Source organism: Carcharodon carcharias, chromosome 4 (genome assembly GCF_017639515.1).
Source record: "Carcharodon carcharias isolate sCarCar2 chromosome 4, sCarCar2.pri, whole genome shotgun sequence".
NCBI lineage: Eukaryota > Metazoa > Chordata > Chondrichthyes > Lamniformes > Lamnidae > Carcharodon > Carcharodon carcharias.
The window spans coordinates 141,358,812-141,380,165 of record NC_054470.1 but is presented as its reverse complement, the minus strand read 5'-3'; the positions used below and the strand labels follow the sequence as shown (position 1 = coordinate 141,380,165).

The window sequence follows — 21,354 nt, the reverse complement described above, 5'->3', positions numbered from 1 at the left end:
CAAGTTTACTCTCATACTCTTAATTTTCCCCTCTTAATCGATCTTTTGGTCCTCCTTTACTGAATTCTAAACTACTCCCAATCCTCAGGCTTACTACTTTTTCTAGCAACTTTAAATGAATACTCTTTGGATTTACTACTATCCTTAATTTCTTTTATTAGTTATGGTTGGGCCACTTTGCTTGTTGCGTTTTGGTGCCAGAAAGGAATGTATAAATGTTGCAATGCATACATTCATTCTTTAAATATCACCTATTCACCATCATGTCTTTTAATGAAGTTCCCCAATCCATCTTAGCCAACTCACACCTCATACCTTGTAGTTTCTTTTATTTAGATTTAGGACCCTAGTTTCGGATCGGACTACCTCACTTTTCATCCAAATGAAGAATTCTATCATGTTATTGTCACTGGTCCCTAAAGGACCCCACAAAACAAGATTATTAATTAACCCCTTCTCATTGTGCAATACCAAATCTAGGATAGCCTGTTCCCTCGTCGTGTCCTTGAGGTACTGGTCTAAAACATCATCCCGTACACCCTCCAGGAATTCATCTGCCATGGTATTATTGCTAATTTGGTTTGCCCAGTTGATTTGTATATTAAAGTCACCCATGATTACTGTAGCACCTTTGTTAAATGCATCTCTAATTTCCTGTTTAATGCTTTCCTCTGCCTTACCACTACTGTTTGGAGGCCTATAGACAACTCCCACTAATGTTTTCTGCCCTTTGTTGCTTCTTGGTTCCACCCAGACTTTTTCTACATCTAGATTTTCTGAGCCAATATCCTCTCACCACTGCGCTGGTTTCATCTTTAACTAACAATGTCACCCCAGCTCCTTTTCCATTTTGCCTGTTCTTCCTAAATATCAAGTACCCCTGGATTTTCAGTTCCCAGCCTTGGTCACCCTGCAGCCATGTTGCATAATGACAATCATATTATACCCATTTACATCTATATACACTGTTAATTATTGCAAATGTTCCATGTATTCAGAAAAAGTGCCTTTAGACTTGTCTTCTTAACATTTTTAAGAATCTTTTTTGTACTATGGCCCTATTTGCTGCCAGTCCTTGTTTCTTCTGCCTTCCACTTTTGCTTTCTGCTTTTCTGTCTTCTATTACTATCTTTGTTTTGCTCTCTTGTGTCTCCCCACTCACGTGCCCATCCCCCTGCCAATCTAGTTTAAACCCTCCCCCACAGTACTAGTGAATCCCCCTGTAAGGATATTGGCCCCGGTCCTGCTGGGGTGCCGCCCGTCCAGTTTGTACAGGTTCCACCTTCCCCAGAATCAGTCCTAATGCCTCACGAATCTAAATCTCTCCTTCCTACATCTCTTCAGCCGTGCATTCATCTGGTCTATTCTCCTATTTCTGATTTCACTAGCACGTGATACTGGGAGTATTCCTGAGATCACTACCTTTGAGGTCCTGCTTTTTAATTTATTTCCTAGCTCCCTACATTCTGCTTTCAGGACCTCATCCTTCTTTTTACCTATATCGTTGGTACCAATATGGACCACGACCTTTCACTTTCCCCCTCAATGTCCTGCAGTTGCTCAGTGACATTCTTGACCCTGGCATCAGGGAGGCAACATACCATCCTGGTGTCATATCTGCGGCCACAGAAATGTTTGTCTGCTCCCTTACGATAGAATCCCCTATCACTATTGCTGTCCCACTTTTCTCCCCCACTGTGTAGCTGAGCCACTTGTGGTGCCATGGACTTGGCTCTTGTTGCATTCGCCTGAGAAACCACCTCCCCAGCAGCATTCAAAATGGAAAATCTGTTAGAGAGGGAGATGGACCCAGGAGACTCCTGCACTACCTACCTAGTGCTTTTACTCTGACTGGCGGACACCCATTCCCTTTCTGCCTGTGCACTCGTTACCTGTGGTGTGACCATCTCACTGTATGTGCTATCCACAAAGATCTCATTCTTGCGGATGCTGCACAGTTACTCCAGCCGCAGTCCAGCTCCAAAATGCAGATTTTGAGTAGCTGCAGCTGGAGGCACTTCCTGCACATGTGGTTGCCCTGGACACTGGAAGTGTCCCTGACTTCTCACATCGCCCAGGAGCAACATTACACTTGGCCAAGCTGCCCTGCCATAACTTGCCCTTAAATTACTCCCTTTATTTTCACTTCCTCTAGTTTAGAGAATGTTAAGGACAGGACAAAGACTCACCAGGAACTACTTACAAAGGCCACCGCTCTTTTTTCTGAGGAAAGGTAGAAAATAAAAGGATCACCATCTCCCTTCTTCAGCGAACTCCCTCTCTCATCAAACTCCAACTTACACACTCTAGTACAGACAAAAGTAACACTCAAAGATGGCCTGCTTTTATGCTGTCTAAATCTAGCTTCTGAAAACCTGTTTAAACCGGTTATCTAATTAACTAGCTGCAGCTGCAAGCAGAGCCTGTATAACTCCTGCTTTAAAGCTGAACTAAAACTCACCTTCTCCCAACCCAAAGAACAACTTTTAGTTAATTGCTAACTTAAAGAAAAACTAGACTTTAGATAGAAATCAACCTTTAAAGGTCCCTCTCTCACCAAACTCCCACTTAAGCACACTAATGCAGCCCAAAGCAGCACTCTAGTGCAGACCAAATGCACAGAATAATGCTGGGTTAGCATCACACACCGTGGAGGCAGTGAGGACCACCATGAGACAGATGCCATGGGCTTGTGTGAAGCTCAGTGCCAATGAGAAGAGTTTGACACAGTTCAATGTTACCTGAGCAGGTGGTGGCACCATGAATATCTGCATGCATTTTCCCTGACAGGGAGAGTGCAGATCGGTCATTTGATCTGCAGCTTTGACCACTGTCTTGGTGAATTTAGTGGGCCATTTTGAGGGAACAATAGAAAGGAGCTATCAGTTGGATTTTTCAGGATTTAGCAGATCTAAATTACACAGATCTAGAACCTGGCACAAGTGGCATGGTTCAGAATCTATCTTAGTCTTCTTTCTAGCTGCACCCCTTCTAATGTTTGCTCATGTAGATGTCAGAATATGTTGTCAGGCTGCTCATGCACCTGAGAGACTTCTGATGAGTCCTCCTACATTCTAATTTTCCAATCAAAACTGATATTTCAGACCAAGTTTATGGACATTACAAACCATGGCTTGGACTAGTCACGCCCGCAACCGTTCTGTTCTACAAGCTTCATTTAAGTTAGTTGCAATTCTAATGTAAGTGGCAGAATTTCTGGGGCAGTAGCATTGGGCCTCACTATCCTGTTATTTGCATACATGTATCATACTGAGGTAGTTGCATCCTCTACCAGCTGCAAATCTACTGGAGTTTATTGTGTATTTTTTAGAAAGGACGATTTACCTGACTTATACCTTCAATTCTGTTCCTTGTTGGCAAATCTACACCACTTTTAACGTGAAGAAAATCATAATTTCAGGCCTTTCTTTTTATTGTTCATTTTATTTAACAAATTTGTTGTCACTGAAGTAACTTAGCCAATCCAAAACATTAAACAGTGTGTAAAATATTTTCATTTATTTTGTTCTCCTGCTTCCAAACAGGATTCTAAGACAAAGAGGAAAATTTGGCAATGTTTCTATTTCATGGCAGCTGTTTATCAATGACTCTTTCTTGGAACCTGGACAAGAGTTTTTAGAAACATCCGGGATTGTGCTGTTCACAACTGGAGAACATGCCCGTGCTATAACACTCTATGCGCTTCCTGATGGAATTCCAGAATTCAATGAAATTTATGTTCTGAGATTGCTAAGTGCTTCAGGTATGTGCTTCAGCCAAGGCCTGTTGAAATAGTATTCTATTTTACATTTTGCAAAGATATTGCTGTGTTCTCTTGTGCCAGTGTTGTTGTGTATCTCTGATTGCCCTTGAATTGAGTGGCAGTTAAGAATCAACCATATTGCTGTGGGTCTGGAGGATAGATTTCCTTCCCTAAAGGATATTAGTGATCCAGATGGGTTTTTACAACAACATATGTTAGTTGTCATCATCACCATTACTGAGACTAGCTTTATATTCCTGATTTATCAATTATATTTAAATTCCACCAGCTGTCATGCTGCAATTTGAACCTATGTCTCCAGAGCATTAGTCTGGGCCTCTGGATTACTAGGCTAGTGACATTACCACTGCACCACCATCTCCCCCTACTAACGAGCTTATCTAAAACACTTCTTTGTAACACATCAACACTTCAAAAATTTTATTGCTTCCATAATCTATAATAGAATTGGCAAAGAAGAAGCTATTTTTATAAAATATATCCTAGGCAAAGGCTTATGCAATACTATACTAAAAATGTTAAACACATTCATATCAATATTCCTGTTTACTATTTTAATGGCGGTCATTCAAGATAATGAGTTAATATCTCCATTAGAGTAGTTGAGAGAAAAATTTGAAACAAAAGCATTAAATGTTCATACAGTAATACTACACATAGGCTTGCAATGCATAAAACTCAAGCTCTTGTTATGACAATAAATGATCTTTGTTGAATAAGCTTCAGATTCATAATTAAGTTACTTACCTTAGATACATGTTTTATCTTTTAGTTTATTTGCTAGAATTATAATTGTTTTAGAATAAAAAGACAACATAATCTTTTATAAAAATTGGTATTTATCTAGTAGAATCATTTTGGAAAAGTGAATCAATTTTTTGTTAACTTCATAGGAGGGTTTCCTCGTCCTGGTGCTCAATTATCAAATGGCAGCTTAAGTGCTAATGTTGTGATTCCATTTAATGATGATCCATTTGGAGTTTTCATTCTGGACCTAGAAAGTCAAGACAGGGAAGTTGCGGAAGACGTTCTGTCAGTTGATGATATGTCTTATATTACAAACTTCACCATTCTGCGACAAAAAGGCACGTTTGGGGATGTTCGAATTGGATGGGAGATACTGTCCAATGCATTCAGACATGGACTGCCTGAAATGACAGACTTTATACTGGTTGGAACATTTCCCAGTTCTGTTGAATTACGGCCTCACACAAGGCGACATCACACGGGTACAGATGCTCTTTACTTTAGTGGGGCAGAAGGCGTTTATGGAACCATTCACCCAGAATATCACCCAAGGATGAATAATACGCTTGCAAGTTTTACATTATCTGCATGGGTAATGCCTAATCCCAATACTGATGGGTTTATCATCTCAAAAACAAACAACAATGGCAGAATTTATTATGCTATGAAAGTGATAACAAATGAATCTTCTGTGTTAATAATGTTCCACTATACTCTGCTGGGGTCAAATGTAACTCATATTGCCACAGTAACAGCATTGAAACATGTGGAAGAAAAGACTTGGATACACATTATAATTACGATGGATGATGGGATAATTGAATTTTATTTGGATGGGACTCTGCTTCCTGGTGGCATTAAGAGCCTCAAAGGTGAAATGATTGCAGATGGTAAGTGTTAAAGGCTGATAATCATATGCAGTTTAATGGTGCTCCATTGCAATTTGGGCCGATGGCATCTTTGTTAACAATGACAAGTCACTGGTGTAAAAGAATTAATGCTGTTATTGTCAGGAGTTCATCATTAAACTACGAGATTTTGGATGCAGTCTTTAGTGACAATGATATTTCTGGTGACAATTTGAAGGTGACTAGGTTGTTTGCTCCTTAACCACCAAGTGGCTAAAGCAATCGTAGCTATCATGGCTAAGTGTTGATTGAACCTCTGCTCTATATGGATCTTCCCCTATCATTGGGAAAGGTACTGTGAATCAATTAAAAAGTTACCAACTTAGGACAACTACAATTAAAGTGGTAGGGGAAACAAAATCAAACGAATGCTAATCCTGCCATACCATTTCTAAAAGGGGATAGACAAAATCTGATTTGTAATATACATTTATACATTTCTAATATGAATAATACATTATTTATCATAAATGCAATCAATATGTTTATTAAAGTAATTTTCATGACATTGTGGTTAAAAAGTAGATCAGCTGATGAGCACAAACAGATTTACCACAGAGATTTATTGCTGGCTATGGTTTTCAGTTCTGTATTTTTTTTAAAGAAATCTCTGCTTTTATCTAAAATTGTTTTTATACACGTGCTCAAGAGTGCAGTGTTGTTGGCCTGATGTTGCATAATTGTGATCTCTTCTACTCAGTCGCCTGAAACTTAGGCTTTGGGCACAATCAGCAATCAAATTGCACCCAAAATCGTGCTAGTTTTGTCAAACATAAAATCTATCATGAATCAGTGCACATGGGCAGCGCTTTAGAATATAAAATATTCTGTGGTATAGAAATAGCAAGATCCCCACAGCTACAGTAACTTAGCCTACTTAGAGATCTGGAAGGGACACCAAATTCTGTTAAGTTTAATAGAGTCATAATTACTCATGCCAAGGGATTAACTACTACTTACAGCTTACTTGCTGGTAGATTTCTTTTGTCGATTGCTTTGATTCTACAAGTGTTAGGTACTTTCTGTAATTTTAGGTTGGAAAAGTCGACTGGCATTGCAGTGACCGTTGCCAAAGGATCTTTTTGCTTACATCAAGGCTTCCTCACAAACTAGTAACTCTTAGATATGGATGCACTAGTAGGCATTCCTCTTGAAATACAGCATGACTTGAAGAATGAACAGAGGCTGTACAGAGCTGGACAGGCTGCTAAAATAGGAAGGGGGGCTGGAGGGGCTGCAGTAGGAGGCCATATCCACCCATAGTATGTTGATAACAATTCCTCTACCTGAATCTCAGCGAGGAAAAATTTGTGAGATGTCTGAATTATACCAACTTCTTCAGCCACAACTGCTACCTTAGAGCAGGGCAAGGATCACATTGCCGGTGACTGTGAGGACGACCGTGGCAATGAACTTGTATGCGTCTGACTGCTTCCAGACTGAAGCTGGAGATATTTGCAGCACCTCCCAATTTGCTGTCCATGTTGTGTAAAGAAGGTCACTGAAGTTCTCTATTCAGGGACAACTAACTACCTTTCATTCTCTCATCCCAGAAACAAGCAGGTAGATCGAGCATGCAGCTTCGCTTCCCCATGGTTCAGAGTGCTGCTGTCTGCATGGATATCACTTTGCAGGTGCTGCATGTCAACTTTGCCCTATACCAGAACCGAAATGGATTCCACTTCCTCAACGTCCAGCTAGTGTGTGACCACAGATAGTGAAAATAGGTCAAAGCTTTGTTTTTTTATCGTTCTTTGGTATGTGGACATTGCTAGCTATGCTAGCGTTTTATGCCCATTCCTAATTGCCCTTGAGAAGATGGTGGATAGCTGCCTTCTTGAGCTGCTACTGTACGCCTGGTGTAGGTACACCCACAGTGCTGTTAGGGAGGGAGTTCCAGGATTTTTACCCAGTGGCAGTGATGGTGTTATAGTTCCAAGTCAGGATGATGTGTAACAGGGAGGGGAACATGCAGGTGGCATCTGCTGCCCTTGTCCTAGACGGGAGAGCTCATGGGTTTGGAAGGTGCTGTTGAAGGAGCCTTGGCAAGTTGCTGAAGTCCATCTTGTAGATGGTACATGCTGCTGCCAATGTGCGTCGGCGGTGGAGGCAGTGGATGTTGAAGGTGGTGGATGTGGGGGCCATTCAAGTGGGTTGCTTTGTCATGAATGGTGTTGAGCTTCCTGAGTGTTCTTGGAGCTGCACTCATTCAGGCAAATGGAGAGTATTTCACCACACTCCTGACTTGTGCCTTGTAGTTGGCAGACAGGCTTTTGGGAGTCAGGAGGCTAGTTACTCTCCTCAGAATTCCCAGCTTCTGACTTGCTCTTGTAGCCACAGTATTTATATAGCTGGCCTAGTGCAGTTTCTGGTCAACAGTAACCCCCAGGATGTTGAGAATGGGAGATTTGGCGATGGTAATGCCATTGAACATCAAGGGGCGATGCTTAGATTCTCTGTTGTCAGAGATAGTCATTGCATGGAATTTGTGTAGTGCGAATGTTACTTGCCGCTATCAGCCCAAGCCTGAATATTATCCAGGCTCTGCTACACATGGACGCAAACTGATTCAGTATCTGAGGAGCGCGAATAGTGCTGTACATTGTGCAATCATCAGTGAACATCCCCACTTCTGACCTTATGATGGAGGGAAGGTCTTTGACAAAGTGTCTGAAGATGGTTGGGCCCAGGACACTACCCTGAGGAACTCCTGTAGCGATGTACTGGAGCTGAGATGACTGACCTCCAACAACACAACCTTCTTCCTTTGTGCTTGGTATGACTTCAGTCAGTAAGGAGTATTCCCCTTGATTCCAGTTTTGCTAGGGCTCCTTGATGCCACACTTGGTCATATGCTGCCTTGATATCAAGGGCAGTCACTCTCATCTCACCTCTGGGGTTCAGTTCTTTTGTCCATTCCTGAACCAAGGATGTAATGAGATCAGAAGCTGAGTGGCCCTGACGGCAACCAAACTATTGCGTCAATGAACAGAGTAAGTGCCACTTGATAGCACTGTTGATGACTCCTTCCATCACTTTGCTGATGATTAACAGTAGTCTGATGGGGTGCTAATGGTTGGATTTGTTCTGCTTTTTGGGTACAGGACATACCTGGGCAATTTTCCACGTTGCCGGGTAGATACCAGTGTTGTGGCTGTACCAGAACAACTTGGCTGGGGGCACGACAAGTTCTAGAACACAAGTCTTCAGTACCATAGCTTTTTCAGGATCCAGTGCCTTCAGTCATTTCTTGATATCATGTGGAGTGAATTGAATTGGCTGAAGACTGGGATCTGTAAAGCTGGTGACCTGTGATGGATGGATGGATCAACCACTCAGCATCTTTGGCTGAAGCTGGTTATAAATGCTTCAGCCTTGTCTTTTATACTGATGTTCTGGACTCCCCACCATTCAGGATGGGGATACTTGTGGCACCTCCTCCTCCTATTAGTTGATTAATTGTCCACCACCATTCATGACTGGATGTGGCAGGACTGCAGAATTTAGATCTGGTTTGATGGTTGTGGGTTTGCTTAGCTTTGTCTATCGCTTGTTACATCTGCTGTTTGGCATACATGTAGTCCTGTATTGTAGCTACAGCAGGTTGACACTTTATTTTTAGGCATGCCTGGTGCTGCTCCTGGTATGCTCTCCTGCACTCTTCATTGAATTAAGGTTGAGCACTTGGCTTGATGGTAGTGGTCAAGTGGGGGTTGTGCTGGGCTATGAGATTACAGATTTTGCTTATGTACAATCCTTCAGCTGCTGATGGCCCTTAGTGACTCTTAGATGCCCAGTTTTGAGTTGCTGGACCTGTTCAAAATCTATCTCATCAAGCACGGTGGTAGTGCTACACAACATGATGGAGGGTATCCTCAATGTGAAAGCGGGACTTCATCTCCACAAAGACCAAACGTAGTCAGTCCTACCGATACTGTCATGGACAGATGCATCTGCAACAATTAGATTTGTAAGGATGAGATCAAGAAGGTTTTTCCCTCTTGTTGGTTCCTCACCACCTGCAGCAGACCCAGTCTAGCAGCTATATCCTTTCGGAGTCAGCCAGCTCAGTCAGTAATGGTGCTACCATGCCACTCTATGTGATGGACGTTGAAGTCCCCCACCCAGAGTATACTCTGTGCCCTTACCTCCCTCAGTGCTTCCTCCAGTTGGTGTTCAATGTGGAGGAGTACTGATTCATCAGCTGAGGTGACATGGTAGGTGGTAACCAGCAGGAGGCTGACCTGATGCCATGAGACCTAATAGGGTCCAGAGTCGATGTTGAGGACTTCCAGGGCGACTGCTTCCAACTGTATACCACTGTGCTGCCAACTCTGCTAGGTCTGTCCTGCTGGTAAGACAGGACATACCCAGGGATGGTGATGGTGGTGTCTGGGGCATTATCTGTAAGCTTTGATTCTGTGAGGATGACAATGTCAGGCTGTTGCTTGACTAGTCTGTGAGACTGCTCTCCCAATTCTGGCATAAGCCCCAAATGTTAAGAAGGGGGACTTCGCAGGGACTATAGGGCTGGGTGTGTTGTTGTCTTTTCTGGTTTTCATACAACTGAGTGGCTTGCTAGGCCATTTCAGAGGACATTTAAGAATGCAGCCACATTGCTGTTGGTCTGGAGTCACACGTCGGCAAGGTAAGGACAGCAGATTTTCTTCCCCAAAGGACGTTAGTGAACCAGATAAGTTTTTACAACAATTGACAACGGTTTTGTGGTCACCATTAGACTGGCTTTTAATCCTGGATTAATTAATTGAATTTAAATTGCACCAGTTTCCGTGGTGAGATTTGCACCTGTGTCCCCAGCGCATTAGCCTGGGCCCCTGGATTACTGGCACAATGACTGTACCACTATGCCACCTCCACTTCCCCTATCCAGGCAGCAGACCTGATGCATTTGTTCTGCAGCAGTCCACTGTGCCAGCTACATTTGAACTAACATGGCAAATAAAAGTGGCCAATGGTCAACAAGGAAATCCACTGACCGCACAGCTCATGACTCTGTGCGCAACCCATGGACGCGTGTGCAGCATGCATACAATGGGCTGAAAAACAGCATGTAGCATTTGTGCCACTCAGCTGTAAGGCAATGAGTATCTCCATCAGGAGGGAATCTAACCATCTTCCTTTGGCATTCAACAGGATTACTGTAGCTGAATCCCTCACCATCAACATCTTGAGGCTACCATTGACTGGAAACTTAACCTGACCAGCCACATAAATACTATAGCTACAAGGGCATGTCAGAGGCGGGAAATTCTGCAGCGAGTAATTCACATCCTGAGTGCCCAAAGCCTGTCTGATGGAATACTCCCATTTGCCTGGATAAGTGACTTCTAATAACATTCAAGAACCTTGACACCATCCAGGACAAAGCGGCCCACATGACTGGCACTTGATCCACCAACTTAAACATTTACTCCCTCCACTACCGGAGCACAGTGGCAGCAGTGTGTTCAATCTACAAGATGAACTGCGTCAACTCACCAAGGTTGCTTAAACAGTACCTTCCAAACCTGCAACCTCTCTCACCTGGAAGGACAAGGTCACCTGCAAGTTACCCTCCAAGTTGCACATCATCCTGACTTGGCACTATATCACCGTTCTTTCACTGTCACTGACTCAAAGTCCTGGAATTTCCTCCCAAACAGCACTCTGGGTGTATGTACGCCATGTGGAGTGCAATGGTTTGAGAAGGTGGCTCCTCACCACCTTCTCAAGGACAATTAGGGATGGGCAATAAATGCTGGCTTTGCCAGCAACACCCACAGCCCAAGAATAAATGTATTAAAAATAGCTGTGCTACCACACTAAATGTAATAGACAGAATACTGGAGTGCTGAAACAGCGCTTTTGCTGCCTGGACTTCTCTGGTGCAGTTTTATTAATACAGCAGAAAATGGTTTCATAAGCAAAAAATATGCATTTATTATGAGGGTCTCCACCTTTAAGTAATCTGATTTAAAATCACTATAACTGGCTTAAATAAAAACAACTGAACCATTTAATAGTTTCATTGGTGTGCACTAGTCAGTTTCTTATCAAAAAAATATTTAATTTGCTTCAAAACAAAAGGTTAAAATGTGACAACTAGTGCTTGTGTCTAAGAAGATGAGTGCAGATTGAAGAGCTTTCACAAATCAGTGGAACTCGCAGTTTTAACCTGAGGATGTAGCCAGGTTTGTGGGCGGAGTCTGATTTGGGCAAATTGTTTCTTGAACCAGTGTAAAAGGTCATGGAAAATACTAACATAAGTGGTTTTAGCTTTAACCCTTATGTTTAAACTTATGTTTAAAATTCCCTGATCTTTTGCACTGTTTCGGCTGATTCTGTCTAAAAAGCATTGATATTGCCTGCAGAAACTCTGTTAGTAATGTCCTTTTTTAAAAATCTGATTTGAGCATAGTTCTTTTTTAAGTTGAAAAACATAGTAGAAGGTTATAATTGTTAATTTCAATAATTCTCCATGCTGTAAAATGGCATTTTACCCAATTTATATGGTAGCCTTGATCTGTTTGTCATTATTTTTCATATGTAAGTTTTATGTGTTAGCAGATTTATACAATACCATAATAATTTTTGTTGAAAATGACCATAATGTTTGAAATATTCTACATCTCCAGGCCCTGGTGTTTTAACTGTTGGGGCAGATGCTGATGGGAAGAACAGGTTTACAGGACTAATGCAAGATGTGAGATTATATGTTTGCAAGCTGAACCAAACAGAAATCCATGAAATTCATGCTACTCCGGCAAAGGCTGACTTGCACCCAATATCGGGATACCTGGAATATAGACAGGGAGAAAAAAAGAAATCATTTATAGTTGCTGCAAAGGATGACAGTGAAGCAGAAGGGGAGGAATCTTTCACATTAAAAGTGACTACTGTGCATGGTGGAGCCAGAATATCACAGGAAAATACCACATCCAAGCTACAAATACAAAAAAGTGATAATGCCAATGGATTGTTTGGTTTCACTGGGACCTGTATTCCACAGGTGAAATTTATATTTTCGTATTGCTGAAAATGAAACTAACCACTTCAGGCACTTCTAAGGTGCAAGATTGTAGTTGAGTCAAGGACATTGAGGCTTTAATATTTAGAATCAAGAACATAAAAGCTTATAGGTCAAGAAGAGGCTCTACTGACTATTGTGTCTGTCAGGTTTCTGTGTTACAGAAATCCAAATCTGTTCCCACTGGGCTGCCTTCGCCCCCATAAAAAGTAGGCTACAAATATTTATCGAATGTTTCTTTAAAAAAATTCAATGACCTCTACTTCAGCTATTCCCTGTTGCAATCTGTTCCATGCTGGAACAATTTGAATGCATAGAAAAACATCCTCCCAACATCCTGATTGACAATTTTAATTTTATGACCCCAACCACCGATTCCCAATCAAAGTCTTTTCCAATTTCTTCCTCAGGCCCTTTTATAGTTTAAGACACCTCTAATAAACCTCTTCATTGTATTTTCTGCTATGGTGGAAATAATTCCACCATCTAGAGTCTCTCCGTGTAACTATAAATTCTCATCTCTGGTATCATCAGAGGGGGAGATGGTGATGTCACTGGACTAGTAATCCAGAGGCCCAGGTTAATACACTGAGGACGTGGGTTTAAATCCTACCATTGCAGCTGGTGGAATTAGAATTCAATTAATAAATATGGAATATAAAGCTAATAGTGACCATGACAACTATCATTGATCGTTGTAAAAAGCTATCTGCTTCATTAATGTCCTTTAGGGAAGGAAATTTGCCATCTTTACCCAGTCTGGCCAACATGTGACTCCAGACCCACAGCAATGTGGTTGACTCTTAACTGTCCTCTGAAATGGCCTAGCAAGCCACTCAGTTCATGGTCAATTAGGGATGGGCAACAAATGCTGGCATTGCTAGCGACACCCACATCCCATGAAAGAATGAAGAAAAATAGTCCAGATGAATCTACTTCAATGTGCCATTTATAATAGGGTGCACAGCACTGCAATATTCTAATTGTGACTTACTTTGTACAAATATATACAAACGTATAAGATTTTTGAAAACCTATATACATTACATCCACTGTATTCACTTTATACATGCAATCAATTATTTTATCAAAGACTATTATATTTGTCAAAAATACATTGTCTTTAGCAAATATATTATCTATTCAACTCTATATGCTTAGTGTTTTGATCTGGATTCTAAGGGCCCCAAAGTCCTAGGTTACCTTGAGAATTTAGCCTAGATGTCACTTTTAGACCTACCAGAATTGATACCTTCTGTACCTGGTCTTGCAATAGCTCTAGCATAAATAATTGATGCCAGCAGGATTGATTGCCTTATATTGCATGCTTTTATTCCCCTTTAGAGAAGATTGATACATTTGTTAAGGTTTGTTTCAGCTCAGCAAGAGCCTCTTTCTCTTTCTATCAGAGCAGCAGGATGTTCCTTAATTTGCCCAAGGTTACTTGGATAAGAGATTCTGCTGTCCAAGTCCACAGCAGATATCAAAATATTCCTGTTACCGTGATCTGGGATAGGGTTAGTATCCTTCCCAGTCTGTAGCTGGAGTACCACCCTGGTGCACACTAGCACTGGAGCACTGCTCCTAAACTTTCAGCCTCTGAATGTTTACCTGTTCTTAAAATTGGCCTGTAGCTACTTATTTCATCTTTCTTTCCTTTTTTTGAACAGAATTTGTTCCTATCCTCCCTCCAATTAAATCCTATATGTTTTATTTGTTGATATTTTTGAGCAACCTACCAGCAAATTTTTACAACAACAGCAGCAACAAAAACAGAAAATGCTGGAAAAAAACTCAGCATGTCTAACAGCATCTGTGGAGAGAAAGATAGAGTTTACGTTTCGAGTCCGTATGACTCTTCTTCAGAGCTAAACATTAACTCTGTCTTTCTCTCCACAGATGCTGTTGGACCTGCCGAGTTTTTTTTCCAGCATTTTCTGTTTTTGTTTCAGATTTCCAGCATCTGCAGTATTTTGCTTTTATCTTAGTAGCACATTTTTACTTTGTTTTCTCTTGCAGACATCTGATGAAGGATCAACGGTATCATGTGTTGTGGAAAGGACCAGAGGAACCTTAGACTATGCCTATGTGAATTACAATATCTCGCAAATTGAATTCAACAACAGCAATATTAGTGATCTTGTCAATTCAAGTGGTGTTATTGCCTTTCGTCCCTGGCAAAGCTCAGAGGTGATGATAAGTCTAACCACCAAAGATTGTTAGGTGCAGTGGTGAGCAGCACTTTAGCTGTGGACTACAGGTGTTATTCTATATTATCTTGAATTTCTTATTTCACATGCATACATTGGAGGACCAAAGCCAGCTGGAGACTGATATTATCAGGGCGATTTTCAGGTAGCACCTGAAATGAACATAAAATCAGCTACACCTGCCCATTTATGCTGGCATGATGCTCAAGCCATTTTGAGGCTTGGGCTTCATTGGAATGGCACTGCCGTTATGTGGACACTCCACTGCAGCCCACTGGTTCTGGAAGGGCAGGAAATTGATTGCCTACCACAGTGAGCTGGCGAACAGGTTGGGCCTATGGAAAAGGGTAAAAGTCCCAGAGGGAGGTTTTTAAAAAGCATCGGGCTGGACCGTTTTTTTAGGAAGCCTAAGGAGGAGTAGGTGTGTCATTTTCGAGCAGCCAGCTGGAGTCCCTTTAAAGATCACCGGTTAAGCATCTCAATGTCTGGCACAACGGCATTGAGCATACGTGGCAGAGCTCCATCCATTTATAACTAAAGATTCAAATTAAAGATTAAAGATTAAAAGACTAAAAATTAAAAATCCTGCATCTGAGCCATAAGATCTCTTGGGGAAGTAAAACAAAAATTAAAAAACCCTAGGGGTGAATTCAGGGGAAAGATAAGTTTGGAAAATTCCTGCCAGATCTAAATGCATTCAGGTATTTTTTCTTTCCATCCTTCATGGGGGATAATTTCCACTGCATGCACTGCAAATGTGCTTATAAAGAATGCATTTATGATGATCCTTCATTTGCTCCACAGGGATTTTGGATGGAGCAAAAACATTGAATAAATAAAAAGTAAAATTAAATATTGCTTTTTTAAAAATTGGTTCTCAACAGCTAATGTTTTAATAAACCATTTAGTTGGTAATCATTGTTCATAATCATCTTATTTATCAGCAGAATTCATTTCTAAATTCTGACTGCAGTGCTTCTGCTTTTTATGAAGGTTTTGAATGTGCACGTTGTTGATGATGACTTACCTGAGCTTGCTGAACACTTCATTGTTTCATTGATTTCTGCAATATCTGGAGATGGAAAAATTGGCTCTACTCCAACGAGTGGGGCCAGTATAGATCCGGAGAAGGCCAGCACCAAAATCACTATAAAATCCAGTGACCATCCAAATGGTAATTATGTTATGAAATGGACATTGCCAATAATTATATTGTGATTAAAATTAACTGTTAATTGGGGATGTATAATTTGAAAAGATTTAATATTCTGATGCACAGAGAGTTTCTCCTCTGATGTTGATGTAAGGCACCATGCAATTCTGCACAGCTGTATGATGTTTGTAGAAGTGGCTTCTGTGCACTATTACTAAAAATTGTATGTTTGGATAGTCATGTATTGGTTTGCCTGCGTCATGATAACTGAAGTGGAAAACATCCCATATTTCAAGTTTAAAACGTAATCATGAATGTTGTTTTGCTGGTTCCCATGTGAAACTGGCATTGCACTGGCGGGGTTGCAGAGGAGATTCATCAGGATGTTGCTTGGGATGAAACATTTAAGTTATGAAGAGAGGTTTGGGTTGTTATTGTCGGAGAAGAAGACTGAGGGGCGACCTGATCGAGGTGTACAAGATTATGAGGGGCATGGACAGGGTGGATAGGGAGCAGCTGTTCCCCTTAGTTGAAGGATCCGTCACGAAGGGACATAAGTTCAAGGTGAAGGGCAGGAGGTTTAGGGGGGATGTGAGGAAAAACATTTTTACACAGAGGATGGTGACGTTCTGGAATGCACTGCCTGGGAGGGTGGTGGAGGCAGGTTGCCTCATATCCTTTAAAAAGTACCTGGATGAGCACTTGGCAGTCATAATATTCAAGGCTCTGGGCCAAGTGCTGGTAAATGGGATTAGGTAGTTAGGTCAGATGTTTCTCACGTGTCGGTGCAGACTCGATGGGCCGAAGGGCCTCTTCTGCACTGTGATTCTGTGATTTTGTGCTGCAGAGGCTACAGTTTGGCTAACTGCTGACAAGTGAATGGCAATAATCATTACGAATATTAAGGGAATCTGATTTAATGCAAGTGGCAGAGGAAAAACCCCAGGAAAAAGCTATCCTTGATATTGGGTTTCACGCAAGGTGAACTGCCTTGTTCTCTTGCTATGCAACACAACATGCGTGTTATATGCAGCGCACTGAGCATGACAGATGGATTTGGCTGCCTAAAGAGGCTAAGACGAGAAAGGATGCTGTGACAGAGCTGTGTTGTCATCTTCAGAAAGCTCTGCAAACAAGCTCTAATATATGTACAGTAATGTTGTCAAGGTAATTGCAGTCCTGAGGGAACATTTAGGTTAGTCGACAAATGGAAGGTGGCTGAATGGACAGTCTTACTCTTAGCAAGAAACTAGTCCACAAAATGTTAAAAGTGACTACTGCAAATGGTGGTTAGTGAGGGTGGAGGGCATAGGAGAGAGGGGTTTAAAAGCATTTTGGACAAACAAAGCTGGGGGCTATCCTTGCCTCCATGATTGTCCTGAAGCACTATGTGGTTTTGGCAGAGGAATATGCAGCCTCAAAGTACTTGATGTGATCCAGCTACTACTGATGAGCAATATCTAAAACCAATTGCGCATCAGATGTTCAAGTCTTTGAACTTAAGGGATTAAAGAGGAGGGCAGTACCAGAGAGAATGAACTGGGGAGGGAGAAAGCAAAGATGTGAAAAGTGAAATTATTTTCATGTAACACTTTTACATTCTCAAGAAATCTCAAGCTGCTTCATAACCGATGATCTACTTGAGGTATAGTAACTGTTGTTAGGTCAGCAAACAAATCAGCCAGTTTAGTAAATAACAAGGTCACAACTGGTAATAGTAATAACTATGTAACTTGTTTTACTGTGTTGCCTAAAGGTTAACTAATAGCCTGGACATCTGGAGAGCTTCTATGTTCTTGAGCAGTGTTGTGGCCTTGTTGGCAGGTAGACTCTTAGCTTAATATATCATTCCAACAGAAGCATCTGACTGTGCTGTACTTTCCACAAGTATCAACCAGGATTATGTAAATATTAAATCCTCTAGCAGGGCTTAAACCCATCACCATTTGTCTGAGAAGTGACAGTGCGGAACAGTGCTCGTACTGTAGCTGGTAAATGCATTTTACTCTGGTCCTTCCCCTTTGTGTTTGCTGTCTGACACTAACTGATTCCATACCATCTAACATCAAGCTTACAACAATACAAAAAATACAAAAAAAAACAGATGCTGGAATACATAGCAGATCAGGCAATTTGTATAATGAATTGAATTAATGGGCCAAAAATGTTGTAGTAGGACATCTAATGGCATCTGCTTATAGTTAGATTTACCCTTGCATGATTAAGTTTGAGAGATAAGTTGCGGAAAGTGTTTCGGTTAATTACATCGCAGTGAGGCAAATAAAGCACCTGGGATCTGAGTGAACAAGGCAAGTCACCATGCATCTCCGTAACTAGTCAGACTGAATTTTTTGCGGAATTAACAATGCAAGGACTGAAAAGGAGGGTGAATTAGAATCAGTGAATTCAATGTCAAGTCACAGACAGAAAGAGAAAGCAGAAAAGAAAAATTGGATTGAGTGATAGAGAGAAAAAGAGGCAGCCAAAGTTTAAAAAGATGTAATTTTGTAATTTTACATTTTTAAAACCCCCAATAAACAATACCAAAGGAATGAGACTCCACATTATAATTCATTTTCAGTGTCAGAAAGGTTCTGTGGCAGTAATTAGCACTTCTCAGGTTGTGATAAGGGTACTTGAGCTTGTAATGACAAAACTTAACATTGTGGCAGGTTCAGTTTACATTTAATACACAAATAACAAATACAGAAACATCATGCCATTTGAAGTATTTCAATGGTGATGCCGACAGCAAGGTGTTTCCCCAAAGCTAAATGTGGCTCCGTGTGAGGAGCAGCTTCTGGATATTGGGATTTAACTGTGCATCTGCTCCTTGCCTGAAGTTGCCCTGTTTTTTGAGCATAAATAATGGTGAATGCCATTAGCTTCATTGTTATTGTGATAGGAAAATCTGAACCAACCTTTTAGTTATGGACCAGTGTCAAAACTGAAGGGTAGCACAGGTGAACAGTATTTACATAAAGTAACAGATCAGAGGGAAGGGGCAGGAAAACAAGCAAACATAAGAGGCTGAATTTTGCCGTGGGCGTGCAAGGGGGCGGGGCCTGCTCGCCAACACGTAAAATGATGCGGGATGTGATCGGGGGAACCCGCCCTATTTAAATATTCAGGAAGGCGGGGGCACAGCAAAATCAGCTGCAGGCCCACCGACCTGTCAATGGCCAATTGATGCCATTGACAGGTTAATTGAAACAATTAAAGGACCGGCTCGTCCAACCTTAATGTTGGCAGGCAGGCCAGGAGCTCCAGTGGGCAATAGAAAAAACTACCGACGGGATGAGATTTCATGTAGGGATTTAAAAAGTTTAATAAATTTTTAGTGTAATTTATGAACATGTCCCATCTCGTATGACATTGTCACATAAGGAGGACATGTTAAGGGTTTTTTTTTCTATTTTTAACATTTTTAAAACTGTCAGTGATCTCTCTGAGGCTGCACTTTGCCTCAGGGAGATGTGCGCTCTTTCGTGCGCTTACGCGAAAGAGTGCACTCTTGCTTTTTGGGAATCCCCCCGCCCGGCGGATGTCATGCTGGGCAGGTCTTAATTGGCCCACCCACGTAAAATGGCAGTGCGGCCCACTTCTCCGGCGGGGATTGGGTCAGTCCCGCCCGCCTGGAAGGCAGAAAATTCTGCCCAAGAGAAAAGGAATGACCTGTAATATGCTTAAGTGAAAAACAGGAGAAGATTAAATTATAAGAAATGATATTAGCATCAGACAAAAGGTGACGTAATGAGAAATCAAAGAAATTAAAGGCATTTCTAAGGCACAAAGATTGTGTGAATAATTGAGGAAATGGGGATGAGGCAGGTAGAAATGGAAACACAAAAGGTTGGCAATGGGGTCTAATGTTCAGCAGCCCAAGTGCATGGGAAAAGAAAAAATCAATTGATGTGACTGCTTAAAAACTACATTGTCAATGTAGTCTAAAATTGGATTTTCATCCATGGCATTGACCAATTTCTGCCTCCCTCCCCTGAAAATGGCAGCACATTATGTCAATTCACAAACCACTTCTGGCTGAAACAGTTATCTACAAGCAATAATCATTGAGGGCATGAAAAATCTCTTGAATTAGCACACGTTGTAAGCAAGCCTTAAAATCATGTTTTATTGTAACATTTTTCAGGTTTACTGCAGTTTTCTACTAAGCTACCACCTGATAGAATCACAGTTATCCCCCCTGCACTCTCTGTACCAAGCGTCACTGTGAAGGAGGAGGTTGGTCTACTCAGATTGCTGGTAGTTCGTGCGCAGGGTCTTCTGGGAAATATCATGGTAGCATACCAAACTGTCCCCCTGACAGCTTCCAGTCCATCTGATTATCAGGTGAGTTGAAAATCACATCCTTAAAATTAATTGTTATTAAATCTTAGACCAACTGAGAAAAGTGTTTAACAATATTAAGGCAACTGTCAGAACTATTAAGTAAACAAAAGCAAATGTTAGTACATTAAAAATATTATCTTAATTACCCAAGACAAGAGAGTTCCAAGGCCCACAGCTATGTGGTTGACTCTTGACTCCTCTGAAATGGCCTAGCAAACCACAAAATTGTATCAAACTGCTACAAAGAAGTCAAACGAGAATAAAACCAGACACCACCCAGCATCAACTTAAGCAGCGGAAATGACAGAGGCATACCCTGCCCAGTTGACTCTGCAAAATCCTTCTCACTTACACCTGGCGAGTTGAGCCAAAATTGGGAGAGCTGTCCCACAGATTAGTCAAGCAACAGCCTGACTGTCATATTCACAGAATCATACATTTCACCCAATGTTCCAGACTCCTCCATCACCACTCCTGGGCATGTCCCATCCCAACAGAAGGACAGATCCACCAGTGGTGTCAGCACACTGGTTTACAGTTGGGAAAGTGTGGCATGGGAGTCCTCAACATTGACTCTGGACCCCATGAAACCTCATGGCATCAGGTCAAATATGGGCAAGGAAACCTCCTGCTGATACCACCTACCGCCCTCTCACTGCTGATGAATCAGTATTCCACCACATTGATCATGGAGTAACAAGGGCCCAGCATGTGCTCTGGATGGGGAACTTAAATGTCCATCACTAGGAATGGCTCAGTAGCATCACTACTGACCAAGGTCACCAAGTTCTATAGGCCAGACTAAACCTGCCTGGTGGTGAAAGAACCAACAAGAGAAAAGAGCTTTCTTCACTTTTTAAAAGGTGTACATCCTTTCACCAAATCAGGCAGCAGAAGATATTCTGTGAATCACAACTGTTTCATTGTTAAACTATAGTTCAGTACAAATACCACTCCTCCCTTCTGGATCCTCTGCCTATCTAGGAGCAAAACCCACCTACTGGAGAAAATTTCAGCTCTTACGTACAGTCTTCAATGAGCTTCACCTGCTGTCAATTCACTCCGAAGCTTGTCCTAGTTTATTCTTAAAGGGACCTGTATTTCTAATATTGTCATTGACCTCATCCTTACGAATCTGTTGCTAGTTCATCTGTCCATGACAGTTCTGGTTGCAG

General features: G+C 41.5%; 1 protein-coding gene across 1 annotated transcript in view; it reads left to right on the top strand.

Moving 5' to 3' along the window:
* The window catches only part of adgrv1 (adhesion G protein-coupled receptor V1), a 723,938-nt gene that overhangs the window by 122,332 nt on the left and 580,252 nt on the right, over window positions 1–21,354 (top strand). The window contains 6 exon segments of the mRNA XM_041185339.1: window positions 3,546–3,763; window positions 4,678–5,421; window positions 12,075–12,448; window positions 14,486–14,656; window positions 15,670–15,850; window positions 19,980–20,179. Coding sequence (XP_041041273.1) covers window positions 3,546–3,763; window positions 4,678–5,421; window positions 12,075–12,448; window positions 14,486–14,656; window positions 15,670–15,850; window positions 19,980–20,179 — 1,888 coding nt within the window.